Below are 16,714 nucleotides of genomic sequence, written 5' to 3'. Positions count from 1 at the left end.
CACACGGCATAAACACTCTTCATTCGCACCGCACTCGCTCGATCTAAAACTAAACTCACGCATCTCACTCACACCCTACAGCTGTTTATTTTCAAAATGATGTACGTTCAGTTTCAGTGGCTGCCATGAGTATAAATAAGAACAAGTAGTTTAGAAGTAAGACAAAGTGGACTTACGAGGGTCGTTTGATAAGTGTGGTAAATTTCCCAGAGATGGTGCCACAGTTCATTTCGTGACGTCACGGCTGGCAAGTATCACTCTTTCATCGAGCTCGTCGAATGAGGATACCATCGCCGCTGTCAATGCGTATTTTGCAATCTTTGAAAAAAACTGTTTTTTCGGCGGGATGGAGAAATTGGAAACTCGCTGGACCAAGTGTATAGCCCTGAAGGGAGACTATGTTGAAAAATAATGTCGATTTTTTCCAAGAAACGGTGTTTAACTTACTTTTTTACCCTAACTTACTTTGTCACCCATATTTGAGTGACGTGGCAGTCGAAGTGTTAAAGCAAATACGTGCGGTAGTAAGTGCGACAGACGGTTATCCGAATAAGGTGATGTTTTGACTAATTGTCACTAGGAAACCTCGCCAATTCATCATATGATCATGTCCATTTTGAAATTGGTGTACGAGGGTCGTTCACGTCACTCAAATATGGGTGACACGTACATTGAAAAGTGTCTGGATTATTTAAACACTGTTATAAAATGTTTGCATGAAATTAATATCGCAGTATAGTTTAAAACAATACCTACAGCCTCTATTAACTAAACACAAATATTATCGCCAATTTATGACTTAAAAAACGAAATAAAGTGTGTCTGGCTACGTACGGCCTTTGTCACTGTGGCAGTCAACGTGTTAATAGTAGGTATTCATCATTAGAAGCATATCGACATTATACAGCTACTGTCGTGTTTTGTCACATTTTTAATGATAAAACTTCAGCAGCTGATTCATGAAGGATTCATAAATTTATAATGAAAAATAAGAAAATGTTGGTACTGCATTAGTAGTTGTCCTAAGACACATTCTGCAACATCGCATTGACGTTCTAAGTGAAAAGCTATCTAGTGCATCAATATTTAGAAGTGAATAGATTTCGTTAGTGTATTATTTTGTTGTATTTTGCATGTTTGCTTATCCTAAAAATTCATGAACCGTAGTCTATTAACGATAAAATCTTCACTTCTTCATGCTAATCAAAAAACTCTGAATTTTATAATTTATTGCGAGCGTAAATACGCTAACAACTGTAATAAAGTTCTTACTTAATTGTGAGCATAATGAAACTCTTAATAGAGAAAATATCTCTCTTCAATTTACATTTTTATAAGATAGTCTACAATTTCAATGAAACTTTCTTGCATTTTTACTTTGTTGTCGATCACATAAAAGCTCATACAGGGAAAATCTATTTACTTTCAATCTTTATTACTTATTCTAAAAAAAAAAGTGTGGATTTGTATAAACGTTCGCAACCTAATAATCATCTGCGATTCCGAACAATCAACGCTTTCAGAACTGAGTTTCACCAAAAAGTTAAGAAATACAAATCAACCAACGAAGCTGTAACACCGTTGAAATGAAGAGAGTGTAAAGAAGAGGAAGAAGAAGAATATGATGATGAAGAAGAAGATGAAAAAGACGAAGAAGAGGAGGAAGCGTCGTTCCATGACCGAACGTCGACAAAATGAAAGCCTGAAGCTTCACGTCCCGCGAACAATCTCATTTTGACTTTAATTATACACCCGGGACACGCTTAACATTGGCAAGGAGTGGAGAAAAGGAATATAAAAAAAAAACGGTCCACAGTTTTGCATCACACGACACGGCATCGGGGCACGCAAGCTCAGGTCTTCTCTCGTGGTCCTCTTAAGCGCCCCACCCCCCTCCCTCTTCCTCGCCCCTCTTCCCTGACGCGTCGTAATTTTCCTCTTTTAATGCGCGCAGATACACAGCGGGAGCAGGAAGAATCGAGCTTCCTATAATCATCGCTGAAAATGATACTCCGATACATAGTAATGATCGTGGATATTACGTGGAACTAACGAGCCAACTCAGGCTACGTCGGGACCGACTACGCGTGGTCGTTCCCTTCGTTCTTTGACACAGTTCCGGGAAACGACCAAATTATTGCGGACATTTACACTTCCAATCAGAGGGTAATGCTACGCGTCTGCGTGAGAACAACTCTCGAGAACAGAAGACATCAATGGATGTAGTGTTTAAAGCAACTCTGTGATAGCTTGTTTCCAAACAGTTGTCGGTGCTAATCCTGAGAGTCTTTAGAGTCTACTCTTAATACTAGATCTACCAAAGCAGTCAGAATACATAATAGGCTCGTAGACTTTTGTCAAAGTGGTTATAGTGTCACAAGTAACTGTGAATTTCATGAATATTTTCGCAACTTCTATTACAATATTATATTGGCAAAGAAATTAATTAACTTATAAATCTGCATAGTATCTTAAAACTATTATTCTTGTTGATTTCCTGGAAAGATGTATAGTACTATAATTGATGGTAGTTCCAGTGTTAAGAAGACACGAAGATTAAATTTTGCAGGAGCATCGATTCAAGTAGACACACCGCGTAAACCTTTAAAGAATTATCTATGTATTATGTAAACATTTATAAATAAATCTTGGGAAACTCTATTTTAATGTTAATGTGTAGCAAAAATCATCCAAAAGTCCAGTCTTAGAACGATACTAAGCATAAATCTCACAGTAATCTACTATGTAGTGAAAAATGTAGCATAAATCTTGGAAGAGTGTATTTCAAAGTGGAAAGAGCACAAAGCTCACAGAAATCTATTTTCAAATGAACACATTTCATATGAAAACAAATGCATTTACAGTTTCCATACGACTTAAGCCAGATTCACGCTAGCGGTCAAAGGTACGGTCGGATCACGATCAATCTAAATTTAGATTATATCTCCCTCGTTAAATTACGTGTGATTGATAAAGACCGCTGCCTGATTTGGCGTGATCGGACAGGACCGTAACCGCTAGTGTGAATCCGGCCTTAGCATTACAAGATTCTAAGCCTGAATAAACTTATTCAATTAATTTAAAAAAAAACTACATGTAATGAATTGAAACTTTTTTCTCAAGTTTTCGTAACAAGTAAGAAGCAGGGAAATAGAACTGAAATGAGAGTATACCTATCAACTGAAACAGCGTTGAAGTATGTTTAATTGTGTAATGCTAAAAAAATTACTCATTGAGAAAGGGTTGAATTTATATATTATAAAAGTGTTAGAAAAATCGACTAATGTTCTTTCTTTTTATAAAAAAAACTTTATAAAAACTATTATAAAAACTTTTTTTGATTTTAATAAACTGCTTTGTAATAGCACTGACCACGCATTGAATTCTGTGTACGAAGATAAAACCATTGAACCCAAAGGGTACGATGATCTGTCGAACGCAAGGAAGTCAATGATACTACCCTTCTTCCTAGCAGTTGTATCTACTCGCCGCTGACTGATCGAAGGACATTTAAATCCAGACACATAGATTCTTCAGAGGGTCCTGCGTATTCTTCAAAGCAGACTCCAGCGTATTATTTATCATAGACGGTGGCAAATGTCACGGTAGAAAACAAACAAAATCCCGTGGTTGTAACGAGAGAGATAAATCATTGACGACAGCGGACAGAAACGCGACGTCATACTCGCCGGGCTCTTTTTGCTAGATTGAGCTATCAGTTCGTTCGAATTGTTTCTCAGATAAAGAACTCAGTTCACACGAGATGTAAAACACAATCGATGTATCAACTACTTCTGTTTCATAATCGTTTGTTCGTTTTTCGGTACAAGTGATTCATTATATGTTGAAAAATAGACTAATATGATAATTTCGTAGATATTAATAAGTAGACTGTATATGTTTCTATTTATTAAACGTTCTAATAATCACTTCACTATTTTCTGCGAAATTTACAATAGGTAGTAATTATATCTAAGAAACCAAACATTTTGGTTGCTGCTGTAAGTCATCCTCGTTTGCCAATTTATGTAATCATTTCTTATTCTATAAATTAATCTATGAAAATTTGAACTTTTGGTCCGATTGGAAAACAATGTAGGAAAGAATTATATATGATTTAATGACCTTTAATTTAAGAGTCGTCGCGATCAAATCGGTCAACTACAACGCGAGATACGGTTAAAAACGTGAGGTCGACTTTTTAAAAAATTACCAAAATATTCATCGGACGATACCTCAAAAACGTATCCGTAGAATTACGTGTCATGTCGATTTTTGAGTTTAGGCGACCACCTTCCATAAGAATTTCATAGTGGAGTTTGGATCACCAAATGACTGTAAACTAGTGTAATTGTTCATTTTACTAATCCTACTATCTTGTTGTTGGAGATCATGCCGCGTCCACGCAACAATATCTTTAGCATTTTTAATAAAGTTCATTTATGTATATCTTCAAAATCACTACCATTTTTGACCTACCATCGTGGCGTTACCCATTAATAAGTACTCGAACAAGGATTGAATAATTGATAAATGGTTCTTTTCATGAACCATTTTATCATACTTTAATGATAAAAGAATGTCGGAAACACCTTCTATAATGAATACCACTGATATTTTTACATTAAAACGACTCCAATAATACCTCTGCCGGCTACTGACCACCGACGCCTAATCTCTTATTCCTCCTTCGCCACGAAATCCTCTTCTCCGCCGGCGACTGTCCGTTTCCATGTTTGAGAGGCGTGAAATATCGCCTCGTGATTACGGAGCGCCGCTTTGAAAGAGCCGTGAAATTTACTCTGCCAACGAATACCCTATCCCTGGATGTTTCTCTTTTCCGACCGTGCTCAACATTCCCCCACGATGATCGTTTTCTTGGAAAATAAAAGCTGGCCGAACGAATAAAGGAAAGAACCGAGTTACTATTGCACGTAGCCACGAAAGTAAAAGTCGTTCTACTCGGAACGCACGGCTGTGATCGTTGAAATAGTTCGAAGTACATACATATTCGCTGGAAACGATGAAGCACACGTGCCACTTGATTTCACAAGAATTTTATCGAATTCTTACGCTTGTTTAGACAATTAGTAAATAAGCTACAAATTTTATGTATTTATAGCGTGTCCAAATAAATTAATTAAATTAAATTATTAACAAATAAGATGCAACGTAAAAAAACGACAATTTTAACATGTCATAATGGTTTAAGTATTTATTGACATATGTGTATTACGCTTTCGGTGATTTCATCGATGTTCTTAGCCAAAACCTTAAGAAATGCATACTGAAATATTTCATATAAATTAATTATAAACAACATCTTCACCGTATAAAATGCATATTATAACCAAAAAAAGGTTTAATGTAATTGAAAAAAATAAATTCAGCACTTACAAACTTATTAATTTTTATTTTTAATTAAATTCCGTAATACCGCGTGATTTTCAGTCTTGTCCGTAGTACGGAGCTCCCAAACGTAGGTCTTCCCCATTAGATTAGATTGGCTCGTTTTCTCCCGGGAGGAGGGAGTTTCGATCCTCCCCCCCAAGGCCCATCAGTGGCTTATGAGCCGGTAGATTTCGCACAGCCCTGCAATAGGACTGCGGTGGGTATTACCCGGGGAGCTTGCTTCCCCCAGTTTTCCTTCCCGACCAACTTTTTTAGGCCCGGGTCACATGGATAGGTCTTCCCCATAACCTCACTTTTGTTAAACCAAAAGTGAAGCGCGTGTAGGTCGTTGTACATAAGTAGGTAGGACCAAATCTGTAACAACGTGAGTCCAGCTCCAAGTAAAAAACGTTTCCTCTATAATAAAGAGGAAAAAAAATTTCCCTACTTCACAAAAGCTAGGTTAGAAACGACATTCAAGACCATAGACATATATAGACGGAGCATTAACTGAGTGGGGGAGTAAGATTCGCGGCAAGGGGGTGGATAGTAGTAAATCGGGTAACTTCGTTCCTTTTCGGTGCTTTTCGGGTATACAATCACGTTACATACACGTATGCTATGAGAGATGAAAAGTTATTTTAAACTATTATACGTTAAAAATTCCGTGTGTCATGTAGTTTGTGTAGATATATGTATTTAACAAAATTAATAAATAGTATAAAGCATTAAATAATAGTACGGCACACAGCCCACCAGCCATTAACAACGAGCCGAATCGAACCGAATGCATCCGAAGCTTACCGACGTAGCTCTAACGACCGCTGCCTTTTCCCCTCCAATCCTACGGTCCCCTCGCCCAAAGTGGTAGCTTATGCTCCGTCTATACATGCCTATGTTCAAGCACCGTAATACAGGGCACCGAAACAGGGACAGGCTCCGAAACTGGGGGCACCGAAATACATCTGCAGCTACTGAAAGGGCTCCGTAATACAGACAAAAACATCTGTTTTTGTTTAAGCAAATACATTACAAAGATTTAATTTCTACTATGTAAAAAAAATTCCTTTACAGAAAGGAATTGTTTAGTAACTGATATTCATTTTCACAATATGAAATTTATGTAGCAGTATTTTTTAATAAATACTTGATTGCGCAAGCTGGCTTAAAGCCTCTGTAATTGGTACACATACCCTAGTTCTGACCAGTTCACCGTTCCCATCGATCGCTTCGGATTCGCGAAAGCGGAATAGGAATGCGAGAGAAGCTAAGCATAAGTAATCGCCCACCCGGGCGAGTAACTTGTCGTGTCGCAGATACATAAACTTAATAGCTCCATCCATTCAGCAGCGCCGATTATTGCTACGCTAGGGCGCTCGCACGCGCGCGGAACCGAGGTAAACCGAAGAGCTTATTACTCGGACGACACGCGGGCACGTTCGTCGAATTCCTTTGTGTCTCTAGATGGTCATCTTCCAGGAAGATTCGAGCATGTTCGAGTCTGGGAGATCCGCAGCGAGAAAGAGCCGCGCAACTTTTGCCATTCTCGTCCCGTTGTGGAAACAATCTTCGACGTTGCAACCGAACATTGTTGCAACTCGTGGGAATTCCATTATCCTTTCACGATGAAAAGGCCACACCGCAATAGACACCGAGAAGATAGAAGAAAATCGTCAACAAAGAAAGAGCGGCATAAGCAGAATCTCTACTGGTTCGTCTTTTTGCGTACAGAAGGGCTTATTCAAATCCTCAAGATTTTGCACGAGCGAAAAACATGATGGGATGACGTGACCAACTGAAATTATCCCACGCGAAGAATTTGTTGCGAGAACATGTAACTGTTGAAGGAAGAATCTGAATGGTGGCGAAAAGAAAAACAATTGTCGAAGGTTGCAAAGAATTTCTTCGTCACCGAGACCACAGTTGAATTACCTATTGCACCGCAATTGGGTAAAAACTGTGAAAACGATACTTTGTTCTCAATAAGGCTTTTTATGATGTGACTGAATGTTTCTGGCTAGATCTAATGGTGGCGTTTGGTAATGATTCTTCTTTGAAGGAACAACTTATTCTTCCGCTAACTTATCCATAGAATGTATTGAAAGATATCGAACTGTTTTATACTTTGTATCAATTTTCGATACCGATACTTCTTCAAGCGATACTAAACCGCTATAAGTATTGTTGCGTGAACGCGGCATGACTTCCGAATAAATAAGGACAAGATTAATAAACAGGAAGAATTATTTATTTGGAGAGGAGGAGTACTTATCTTGACACGTCTTTTCTATTCTACAGTCGTATCACGACTCTGTCTCCGTTTTAGCGTTATTACCAAAACGACGTCGCTAACCTGAAGTCTATCACTTTAACATTATACAATACGTGCCACTTATCGGGTAACACGTAACAGTATTATACCGAAATAATAGCTGTTTAACCCTCGAGAAGTGGATGCTTTTCATAATCGAATAGATAGAGGTACCTGAGGTCCAGATAAATCCTTACTTATCTGTCTTGATAAGTGTTTTCAGACGAAGTTCTCCAAAATATACAAATCTACCTATGAAATACTAACATAAACATCCGTACGCTTCATTTCGTTTCTGTAAGCTGAAGTGATTCACAAAGCTTCTAAAACCCTGGGTCAAGATGGACCTGGACACTGCCGTCCGAGAGTTAATACTTCACGAAAGTGTCAATACTGCTTGATACTTAATAATATGTGGGACTGGTAAAAATTCTTCCTGCGGTAATGATTTTCACATATCTCTTGTTCAATCAATAAAATGTAAATTCTTCCCCTAAAATATCTATATTCTGGTGAAGTGTCGAATGAGTGTTTATAATTTCTAAATGTATCAAATGGGTATCGAAACATTTGTGAAGTGTCAAACGGGTATAGATTATGTTAGATACCTACATGTTTGATATTATTCGATATGGTATCATAATTTGCAGACTAAAATCGATAATATTGATTCGGTATCATTCTGATCAGGACGTGTAGGTAGGCGTGGTTTGATGGTATATGTATCTCGCTACATCTTATGACAATTTATGTTGGTGTTTAGAAAGATGTAAAATTATGATATATTATTCATTACGTTGCCACAGAAGCGTTACAGAATTTTAAATTGTAATCTTCAATCAGAAACTACTAACGTGTACTATACAAGAATAATAAATGTCCGTGTTGTTGCAGCTCCTGATTGGATTTCAGAATTGATAAAAGAAAAATCAAAAAAGTGTTCCGCGCGTAACCAATGGCGTCGAGCGTGTCTGAACACAGATCGCGTTCCTTGCTATTAACGTCAGGACGAGACGCGCATTTTGATCGCAAGGATTAATTATAATCGCGACTGAGATCGATGAATCCGGATTTTACGTCAAATGCTGTTATTAAGCCTAACGAGGTTCTCTAAGGATCGATGGGCTCCAAGCTGGCGCTGTTCGAGACGCCGTGGTCTCCCTTATGGATACCAAATGAACTACCAAAACGACGTACAGTGGTCCAGAACGCCGATTTAGGAGTTCAGAAGCTTAATTTGGGTGTAAAAATAGGAATATCAAAATCAAACTTGGTAAGCATATATTTAATGTTCCTCTTTCTTAAAAAAATAAAAAATTAATAAGTAATGTTTGTTAATAATAACTTTTTTATAAACAAAATAAAAACAAACTTTTTTTAACAGATTTATCATTGTCAATTACAAATTCTCGTATATAATTCTCGAAAATTAATGGACTTCTTTCAAAATTTCTCTTCTGGATAATGAAATTGCGGATATTAAACAATCAGGGAATGCTAGTAATGTATGGAACAAATCAGTAATTGGTTTAGTTCAGGACAATTTTTTATAAATCTGTATGAACATTAGATGTATTCACCGTGTTCCACATAGCTTTAAAATTCGAAATTATGTTGAAAAAAAAAAGTTTATTTGCAAAGGTTTTGCAGAACTGAGGTTTAGCGGTAAATAACTATTGATGCCGGCTATTGCCGGATTTTAAGAATACGGTATTGAAGAGAGAAACGTTTCGACTGCACGGTGGATCGTTATCAGCCTCAACTGGCCTTTGAAAACGTGGTGCACCTTTGACATCGAAATTACCAGAATAGAATTTCGAAAACCACTTTTGACATTAGCGTTCAGTCAACACATCCTCTCCAAACAAGGTACACAATTTTTACCTTTACGGTCAAAGAAGGAAAATGCTGAAAATGCTTACTTTGGTTTTCCATTCTTGATGCAACAACAAACAAAAACGTCTTGACAATTTCAAAAACAATTTTTTTTAAACTGATAGTTGAAATGTCAGTTATCAAAATATATAATGATTTTATAGGTTAGAATGAAGTTGTATTCTTAATGATACCATTACATCTAACTCAAAAACGAAATTACTTTCCCAACAACCCAATAGTTTAATGAGTAATGTTCGACACACCACAAGAGTGTCCATCAAAGCCGGAAACCAGGGCAAAAATAGTATGTCGTCTTTGATGGGGAACTATCCTAGTAGCAATTATTGTTGGCATTTGGATGGGCCTTTGATACAGTTTTGTAGGGCCCACGTCACTATAATACGAAGGGCCAACTTGAGATTTCTTTCTGCAGGGCAAATTGTTAAGTATCTACAATAAACCACTAATAGAAAGACAATTGGCTATACTACACTTCCATGAAATCCTTTCAAAATATTTGAAGGAGTAAAGACTGGAAATAATATTTATAATAATTACTTGTTATAATAATTATATACATGTATAAATTGTATATACAGTATAGTGCTTCATAGCAGCGGCTATTATTTTATAACAAAACTCCAATTTAGCTATTCAACCTCCCGTAAAAATGTACGCGTTTATTTCTTGGCCTTTTCATTTCAATAGCGTACATTTTTAATCTTTTCGACACCCTACAGTAGACGAAGGTTCCAACATTTGGGCAGCAGTCGGTCCCGGTCGTGTCGTACCACCGAGGCGAAGAACAACATCGCCATAAACTTGTACCGTTGGGTGACTCCCGCAACCTCGGCGTGGTCAAGCCAAACTTGGTCACGTGATTTTAATTATTTGCAGGGGTACGTTTTTTCCTAAAGGAACCTTTACCTCCACCACGGACTTCGGAAAATCCAAGGTTTATTCCTACACCTTCTGAGTTGAGCCAATAGGAATTCGTAATTTGCGAAAACGGTATTAACAAAGCATATCGCCAACGAGGGTGAAGCGCGACGTCAGAAGCGCACCTAAACATTTTGTAAATATCAGACTCAAACCAGAACTCATCCGGTGAACATCACACACACACACGTACACAAACACACATTTTTGTAAATACAATCATTAACCTGTTAACCGGGTAGGACGAAATATTTCGTCATACCAGGAAGAGAATTCCAATGGGGATGACGACTTTTTTAATAGTGCGCATTACGTTTTACGTCGTTCTCACCCGTTAAAAACTAGCGTGACCATAGGGGAAAATATTTATAAAATATATATGGGCCATATAGGCCCATTGTGAAACTGGTTGAACAAAAATTAATTTCTCGGTTAACAGGTTAAGAACCAATCAAAGTGTGCTTTATTTTCGGTTTCAATTCTAAGGTTCGTGTAACGGTTCGGCGATTAAGTGTGAGCATTGCACGACCTAATAGATGTGTCGGCGATTTCCCGTGCGTTTTGACGCTCGTATACGACGAACGCGTGCGACTTCGGACGACCGATACGCGTGCAGTATAACCGATCCCATGGATTTAGAGGCGTTTGATTCGGTCGTGCGTATCGACATACCTAACCGAGACCCATCACTAGCTGTATACGCGTCCAGTGTAACCGTAACCTTAGTGGACAGTAAGCCTTAGTCAACGCGATCGACTACGAGGAGACGGCTCGAAGAGAGGTTCAGCCACCTCGCGTCCATAATTCTTTTCCTCTTCGCCCGCACGGTCCGCAAAAAGTATATCCATAAAGTATATCCATAAAGTATATCGCGCGCGAAAGTGGGCGATGCCAGGGAAGATATACCCACAGGCATGAAATTGAACGTTATGTAAATACGCATTTAAGTACGGACGCGCGTGCGAGAGAGAAAGAGAGAGAGAAGACCGGGGTGGTCAAGAATAAAAGAGGCTGAAGCTGGCCGATATGTGCGTGGCACATACCGTCGTAGTACGTGGCTAAAGTAAATTGATGGTCTGCCGTTGATGTATGGCAGAGTGATATTATGTACAGCCTGTCTCTTTACGCATATTCATCAGGGACACTCTCCCTTGTGTGTCAATTCGCTACAGGATTCGGTGCTTAAGATGATTCCCGGATCATTCTTCCGACACCTGTCCTCCGCTATCGACCCTCGATCTCTTGTAGTGATCCCGAGGCACTGCTTGCAACAACGTTATTAAGCCACGAAACACTCATTGGCAATTTCAATTTTATGTGATGCATTTATATTATTAGACTGCGGAAATTTATGTGTTTATCTCGTTTAATAATCTGTAAAACGTAATAAAATGAAGGGTTTAATGGGGTTTAATACACCTAGTTACTGGAGCAGTTTGCTCTTCCCGCCTGCGAGATCATTTGTCTTTTGTTTATTACGTTAGCGTTTATAGTTTGATGCGCAATAACTTCCTGTTGTCTCGCCATGGGAGCTTCACGTGTGCGTTTGTACTATTAGGTTTATTATGAGTTTCTTTAGATATATTTTGCTAAATGTAAACCTCTGTTTTTTATTAATAAATTAGTTTGATTAGTAAATAACTTTAGTAAGTTTCGACTGAGGTAAAGTGTTTTTAATATATTATTACGAACATACTGAAACCCTAAGCTCTGAAAAGAAAATTCTGACCAATTCTTATTTTTACGTATCAGTACTACAAATTATGAATTAGTATTACAGTGGGTGATCTAAATATTAGTTTTGTGTTTGTGTAGAAATAAAATCGCAGTATCGAGGTTTCTACACTGTAGTCGTAGTTTCACCCCCTGAAGCCATGGCCATTAATTTTTGTACACCCTTACAACAGCAAAAATCTCATTAATAAATAATTAATGTTAATTTTATACAACGAAATTTATGACAATTAACAAGTTCATCTTTATGAAATTCTATGTTAATCTTCAAACCCGTCTAAATAAAATTCTGCAAAAATTAATTTTCTATTAAATTTTTTCCCTATTACAAATTGCCCGTCATGTCATGAATTTAATAAATATTATTTCTAAATTTGTGGTATGTACACATAAAAAGGTTCGCCACCGCTGAACTAATTTACCGATCGCCTCAGTCTCTAACTGCTTATCGAACTGTTAATGCGTCTAATGAAATATCAAATATTCAGTCATGATGTAGCATCCAGAGATTTTATCATGCCACGATAATCACTCCGAATCTCCATTACCAATTCCTGTTGCTCAACGTTTTCCTGATTAACAAAGTCTGTCCCATTTTCCCGTGACCCACGAGCTTCGACAAATCCAATTTCACCCCGTCAATCCCCGACTGCGGCGTGAAAAAACAGCGTCCTAATGCTCCTGGCCAACGTCAGTAGCAGTACACACTCGCAAAACTCATTCGCGCGTAATCCAAGGTATCAACGGCGTAGCAAAAAGAGAAGGGTCCCCACGGTGGATAGGAACAGTCTGCGGCCGATGAACGGACAGGTAATCTGCATGCCTAATAATCCCCGCGGTCGTCCGCCATGCAAATACTCCCTTGCACGTCCGTTTTGACATTTATTCCAACGTCAGAGAGACCCGGATTCGCCGAGGATCCACCGAACGTCTTATCAGAAACTCTCTTGGTGACGTCCCATTTTCGCATCACGCCTTTAAACCAGGTCTGGAACGATGTCCCGACGGCTGTCCAATTCGATTTATTAACGACGACAGAATCGAGCACGTGGCGATTTCTTGGGACCCACCGTGGAGATGTTTACCATGCGATATTGGTTCATGGAGTTTCTTTGCTAAGTGAGAATAATAGAGTGACACTTATCTCTCGATTGTAAAAACCGGGTAAATGAAAATGATTTTTACTCTTCGGTCGAAAGAAAAATATTCATTGCAACGAAAGGAATGAAATAAATTCGTTATTGGCAGTACCATAAATTCGATTGATTTGGTCGGAGTGATCGTAGTGTATAATGAGATATAAGTGCAGAAAATAATTAGAAGACCGTTACTATGAGGCGGTTCTCTCGCGCCAAGCAAATGAAAGATGTATGGTTGATTGACGTCTTTACTGTATGATACCACATCTAATTTTGATTTTATAAATACTCCGTATTGACAGTTACGTTGACTGCAATATATGATCTCTTAATTGTTTCGAGCTATAATGTGTAAAACGTACCTATTCGTTAATAGCCTAGATGAAACATGAAAATTAATATTACGCAAACGTATACAGGTTGGACCGACTTATGACCGACGGTATCAAATGATAACAAACAAAACTGGAAAATATACACTAGATGGTATTTAGGAAAATGGTTCAGGGTACGCTAACACCATGAGAATCGAATCAATTCAATCAAGACTGTAATATATCTATCTATTAGCCATTCAGAGACCAAAGTGATTAATTGATCAATTTTTCGAAATTTTACCTAACTTCTCATACTTAAAGTAAATTACACGAGATTGCAGACCTTTTTATCGTTCCTGAATAATACATAACCTATGTTAGAATCTGTTGTGATTAACTCCATTTAAAAATGACTTCCCTATTTCCAGTACGTGATACGAACTGCGCGGCAGTGTTAAAGAGAAAATCCTTTTCGCTTCAATATTAATAATGTTACGATAGACAAAGTCAACTACACATGAATTTTTCGTAGAAGAGAAGGCTTCCCTTTATTCGGCAAGAATAATAGATTAAATATAAGTGTCATAAATATATTGCTATATATGTAGAGACTGCACGCGAAACTTTAAATGCGTTTTTCTCGACACTGTGTTATTCAAAGTAGCTGTCACGATTTTTCAATAATGATTTAACCAATCTACTTCAGCTTTTACAAGCACATAGAACGCATGCCCCTTTATCGCCCAAACTACGATTATATCAATACCTGCAATAGTTCTTTGTTACCGTCTGAAAAAATTCTAACTTTTAGGATAAAATTGGCATTTCCGAAGAGGTTACAGTTATCGAATGTCCACACCTACTATTTCACACACAGGGTGTAACAATAATGTTGCAGGTCCCTGAAACGGGTCACTTGTAAAGCGATTCGGAACAAGTTCTTACTTAGCAAAAATGTTACCTTATTAATCCTCCAAGTACGGTCCCTGGGTCACGCGTTCGCGAGGACGACATGCACACAGTAACCGAGTCCGGAGTGGGGACACGCGTCTCGAGAGCGACACGCACGCAGTGACGGAGTTGTCGCGTAAATCGCATAGCGACCGATGTTTGTTTACATGCGAACGACTGGGCCAAGACGACGCAAAAGTATTGACTAATAAATATACACTAAACGCCAAATAAGAGCATAACTGTTTCGCGCATATCGAATGAGCAGGAGAGGTCTATCGAACCCCTGGTTCCCCCACTTTCTCACTTTCTGTAACAGGGACGATAGAATTTGTTATACACCGGGCGACATAATGAAGTATTTCTCAAGACATGAATACTTATGAATCGGCACGTTTGTACTTCACAGTCATTCGGTGTATGATGCTACACGAGGCATAATGATGCTCATTTGTTTAAGAGGTTGGTAATTAAGGTAACCGAGAGGAATATGCGCAAACAAGGCCGAAATTCGTCATTTCGCAGTTGTGGTCTTATGTGGTTTTTAGTGTAATTTGTTTTATAATTCACAAGATTTTTATTCTAGTTAGTGTAATAAGAACTACGAAAATCCAAATGTAATGTGGAACCAGCTAATCATTACATTGTATACATGGTAACGGTGGCTCGAGCTCGAACTCGAGCAACCGCCATTGCGTAGTAATATCGGTGAGTGTCTCGAGCTCGAGCCATTCTGGGACTGAGTTAGTACAGTGTCGGTGAGGGCTTCGAGCTCGAGCCTCGCCGTCGCTGTGTAGTAGTAGAATATCGGTGTGGGGTCATAAATGACATAGGGACCGGTGACCATGTTTCCGTGCTCGAAGGGTTAACGAGATATTAACAAAAAATCCCGACCAATTAGAACGCGAGTCTGCCGGTCGGATAGGTTTTTCGTTAACACGCATCTCGTTAACAAAGCCTCGGATAACACTTTTACTAAGGAACAACTTGTTCCAAATCGCGTCACGAGTGACCCATTTCTAGGCCTGTATACTATGATCTTATAAAATCGCGTTAAGATCGAAGTCGGGCAGGTGGGGTCCTTCCTCTGTTAGTGCACATTATATTAAAAGCCCTTCTGCATGCTTGTGACGAAGAAGAAATATTCATGTTTAAAATATTACGCAGTGTAGACGGTTAAAATCACGTTGAACCGTCAAGTCGACGGGTCGCAACAGACGCAGTTAACATCGAGAGGGAGTTTGTCGCGAGTATTGGACAACAGTTTATCATCACGGGTCCGCGACGGACAAACCCTGTAGGAAGATCAGGAGGGGAGGTCTGTGCAGCCCGAGTAGTAGGAGGGTCGGAATCACGGAGGTTATAAACCCGCGTGGCCGGCCGACTACGTAGATGGAATGCGTCATTAATGCCTCGGCCGTGGCACCACGGCAGATCAAGTCCTTATGGCAGGCATTCATAGTTATTATCCGCGTCTTCGCAGGAAGTTATATTTTAACGATCGTAAAGGCTCCGGTTCGCGAAGCTTCGCAAAGGCTGTTTGCCCGCCGGGTATAAATGCCCATGCAAATATAAAGGTAAACGCGTCTTTCTGCGAGAGCTTGTGGGCCCGCGTGCTCCGGGACGCCAAAACCGCCAGTATATTCGTGGAGAGATGTCACCGAGATGCATGATCATCGAAAGATGAGGCGGATTAAAGTTCGGGATGTTCTGGGGGAGCTTCTCGCGCGGTCATGAGACCACCGTGTCGTTCGATTAATTTATGGAGTAGTTCGAAGTGCACGCGAGAAACTGAAAAGAAAACTTTGGTAACGCGAAAATTCGGTTAATTTTTTTGCAACTACGTGGGTTTAATCCTTTGGTCACTAAAGATCAGAGTTGAGCAGAATTTTATTCGAATAATACACAGTGAAAAGCAGCAGTATCTGAGAGTGTTGTCCTGAGCTTTAAACAGTTAACGAGATTAAATAATTGTTCGACAAATGTCGATTCATTCATAAACAAGTATTATTTTATTATAAAAATTGAAATTTCCACGTTTAAAGAATTAAAAA

General features: G+C 38.8%; 1 protein-coding gene across 1 annotated transcript in view; it reads right to left on the bottom strand.

Moving 5' to 3' along the window:
• Positions 1 to 5,710: 5,710 nt before the first annotated feature.
• The window catches only part of LOC107188725 (telomerase-binding protein EST1A-like), a 125,784-nt gene continuing 114,780 nt past the window's right edge, over positions 5,711 to 16,714 (bottom strand). The window contains exon 18 of the mRNA XM_015577068.1: positions 5,711 to 5,766. Within this exon, the coding sequence (XP_015432554.1) occupies positions 5,711 to 5,766 (56 nt within the window). The remainder of the gene's footprint in view (positions 5,767 to 16,714) is intronic.

The sequence above is a fragment of the Dufourea novaeangliae genome, unplaced genomic scaffold, assembly GCF_001272555.1.
Source record: "Dufourea novaeangliae isolate 0120121106 unplaced genomic scaffold, ASM127255v1 scaffold108, whole genome shotgun sequence".
In the NCBI taxonomy this organism is placed as follows: domain Eukaryota; kingdom Metazoa; phylum Arthropoda; class Insecta; order Hymenoptera; family Halictidae; genus Dufourea; species Dufourea novaeangliae.
The sequence above is the reverse complement of the archived record's forward strand: the minus strand, read 5'-3'. Positions and strand labels throughout refer to the sequence as shown.